General features: G+C 38.0%; 1 protein-coding gene across 1 annotated transcript in view; it reads left to right on the plus strand.

Annotated features, from left to right (window-relative positions):
- Positions 1-2574, plus strand: part of LOC107564577 (origin recognition complex subunit 2-like) — a 3113-nt gene extending 539 nt beyond the window's left edge. Inside the window, exons 2-4 of the mRNA XM_016249686.1 lie at positions 2123-2184; positions 2268-2434; positions 2539-2574. Of these exons, the coding sequence (XP_016105172.1) occupies positions 2123-2184; positions 2268-2434; positions 2539-2574 (265 nt within the window). The remainder of the gene's footprint in view (positions 1-2122; positions 2185-2267; positions 2435-2538) is intronic.
- Positions 2575-3499: the final 925 nt, after the last annotated feature.

Raw genomic sequence — 3499 nt, forward strand, 5'->3', positions numbered from 1 at the left:
CACACACACACACACACACACACACACACACTCTCTCACACTCACACACTCTCTCTCTCACACACACACACACACTCACTCACACACACTCAAACAAACAGACTCACATACTGTCACCATATATCTGGTGGTTCTTAAAAAGTACTAAAACAATTGTTAATTGAATTAAGTGGAGTCCAAAATCAGAACCAGGGGCCTCATATAAAAGATGCACATGCAATTGGATTTGATCCTAAATTCCATTAATTCATCATGCATCAAAAGTGAGGAACAAATCTGGATTTATAAAGGGCAGAAACTGACATGAAAATGTTATTATGTGATTGTCTGAACTGAGAAATACACGAAAGAACTTTCTGCACATACACCAATAATTAAAATAGTCCAATATTGATGATAATAGTAATGTAAAGAAAAATAGGGAATTACAATATTCATTATATATATTTATACAGTGGGGCAAAAAAGTATTTAGTCAGCCACCAATTGTGCAAGTTCTCCCACTTAAAAAGATGAGAGAGGCCTGTAATTTTCATCATAGGTATACCTCAACTATGAGAGACAAAATGAGGAAAAAAAATCCAGAAAATCACATTGTAGGATTTTTAAAGAATTAATTGGTAAATTCCTCGGTAAAATAAGTATTTGGTCACCTACAAACAAGCAAGATTTCTGGCTCTCACAGACCTGTAACTTCTTCTTTAAGAGGCTCCTCTGTCCTCCACTCGTTACCTGTATTAATGGCATCTGTTTGAACTCGTTATCAGTATAAAAGACACCTGTCCACAACCTCAAACAGTCACACTCCAAACTCCACCATGGCCAAGACCAAAGAGCTGTCAAAGGACACCAGAAACAAAATTGTAGACCTGCACCAGGCTGGGAAGACTGAATCTGCAATAGATAAGCAGCTTGGTGTGAAGAAATCAACTGTGGGAGCAATTATTAGAAAATGGAAGACACACAAGACCACTGATAATCTCCCTCGATCTGGAGCTCCACGCAAGATCTCACCCCGTGAGGTCAAAATGATCACAAGAACTGTGAGCAAAAATCCCAGAACCACACGGGGGAACCTAGTGAATGACCTGCAGAGAGCTGGGACCAAAGTAACAAAGGCTACCATCAGTAACACACTGCACCGCCAGGGACTCAAATCCTGCAGTGACAGACGTGTCCCCCTGCTTAAGCCAGTACATGTCCAGGCCCGTCTGAAGTTTGCTAGAGAGCATTTGGATGATCCAGAAGAGGACTGGGAGAATGTCATATGGTCAGATGAAACCAAAATAAAACTTTTTGGTAAAAACTCAACTTGACGTGTTTGGAGGAGAAAGAATGCTGAGTTGCATCCAAAGAACACCATACCTACTGTGAAGCATGGGGGTGGAAACATCATGCTTTGGGGCTGTTTTTCTGCAAAGGGACCAGGACGACTGATCCGTGTAAACGAAAGAATGAATGGGGCCATGTATCGTGAGATTTTGAGTGAAAACCTCCTTCCATCAGCAAGGGCATTGAAGATGAAACATGGCTGGGTCTTTCAGCATGACAATGATCCAAAACACACCGCCCGGGCAACGAAGGAGTGGCTTCATAAGAAGCATTTCAAGGTCCTGGAGTGGCCTAGCCAGTCTCCAGATCTCAACCCCATAGAAAATCTTTGGAGGGAGTTGAAAATCCGTGTTGCCCAGCGACAGCCCCAAAACATTACTGCTCTAGAGGAGATCTGCATGGAGGAATGGGCCAAAATACCAGCAACAGTGTGTGAAAACCTTGTGAAGACTTACAGAAAAAGTTTGACCTCTGTCATTGCCAACAAAAGGTGTATATAACAAAGTATTGAGATGAAATTGTTATTGACCAAATACTTATTTTCCACCATAATTCTTTAAAAATCCTACAATGTGATTTTCTGGATTTTTTTTTCTCATTTTGTCTCTCATAGTTGAGGTATACCTATGATGAAAATTACAGGCCTCTCTCATCTTTTTAAGTGGGAGAACTTGCACAATTGGTGGCTGACTAAATACTTTTTTTCCCCACTGTATATACACACACACATGTGAAAACAAATGCATTTACCAGACACTTTCAGCAATGTATGTGTCTGTGTGATTTTCAGGGGAATCTTCAGATTACTGGCAGAGTTTCAGCTGGAGAACAAGGACAATCCTGCATATATGGGTAAAACAACCACCGCTGCCACACAATGCATTTATAATGAAGCCTCCGCTTATTAAAACGGATGATTGTTGTTGTTTGTTCAGGATTGTCTTTCCAGGATTTCTACCAGCGCTGTCGCGAGTCGTTCCTGGTGAACAGTGACATCACGCTGCGCACGCAGCTCACCGAGTTCAGAGACCATAAACTCATCCGCAACAAAAAGGTCAGAACTCGCCTGAACTCACTTCACACGTGCAGAATTACTAGGGATGTGATGATATCAAAATCTCACGATACGATAACATCGCGATATGAAGTCCATGATACGATATTTGTGATATAAAAATAAAAAAAAGACAAATTATTGCACTTCAGAATGAAGAGCTGCAACCCATGTTTGAGAAAACTTAAATCAGAAGAAAGTCAGTGAATTGGCTTGTAGCTGAACTTTAAAGGAGACTCAACCCTCTTTTTATTTGTGATCTACTGTCTCAGTCTAAATTACACTCACACTGCTGTTTTAGGAAGATAAACTAATTATTATAATAATAATAACAGTTGTAGCCATATATTATAAAACAATTGCACTGTAAGATAAATGCAAATGAATGTCTCATAGCTATATTATTTTAGCTTTACACTACAGTAGAGAAATAACAATACTTCTTTCCTACTTTCTACACTTGAGAGAGATCTTGTGAATCTGGCCTGCGTTTAAACCGCTAGCTGTCAGCGATTCATGCTGCACTTTAATCATAATTGTTTTACAAAATTATATTTGATTTTTATGAGTTAATTTAGACAATGCATGGTTTTTTTATAGACATTTATTTCCTTGCCTTGACAAATTTAAATGCGCTGCATTATTTTTCTCATTGTGGCTTCGGGAGACGAGACAAAAGTTTCCTTAAGACCTATTAATCTGCATATAAAACATTAGAAATTAAGATGTTTAATTTGTATTTGTTGCTTGTCTCAATAAATTGGGTTAATTTAAAAACACAGTGGTTACATTTAAAAAAAAAAAAAATTCTATTGCTCTTTGTTTTAAAAAAGGTTATAAAAATGTCAATAATTATCGATACCGAATGATATGAAACATCGTTGATAAATATTTTAGCTATATCGCCCAGCCCTAGACAAAAGCTTTTGATTTCAGATAATCTTTGGATCTTTATTCATCAAAGAATACTGAAAAAATGTACTCAACTGTTTTAAATATAGATAATAATAATAATAATACATGTTTCTGGAGCAGCAGATCAGCATATTATACTGATTTCTGAAGATCATGTGACACTGAAGACTGGAGGAATGATGCTGAAAATACAGCTGC

Source organism: Sinocyclocheilus grahami, unplaced genomic scaffold (assembly GCF_001515645.1).
Source record: "Sinocyclocheilus grahami isolate Dianchi unplaced genomic scaffold, SAMN03320097.WGS_v1.1 scaffold947.1, whole genome shotgun sequence".
Taxonomy (NCBI): Eukaryota; Metazoa; Chordata; class Actinopteri; order Cypriniformes; family Cyprinidae; genus Sinocyclocheilus; species Sinocyclocheilus grahami.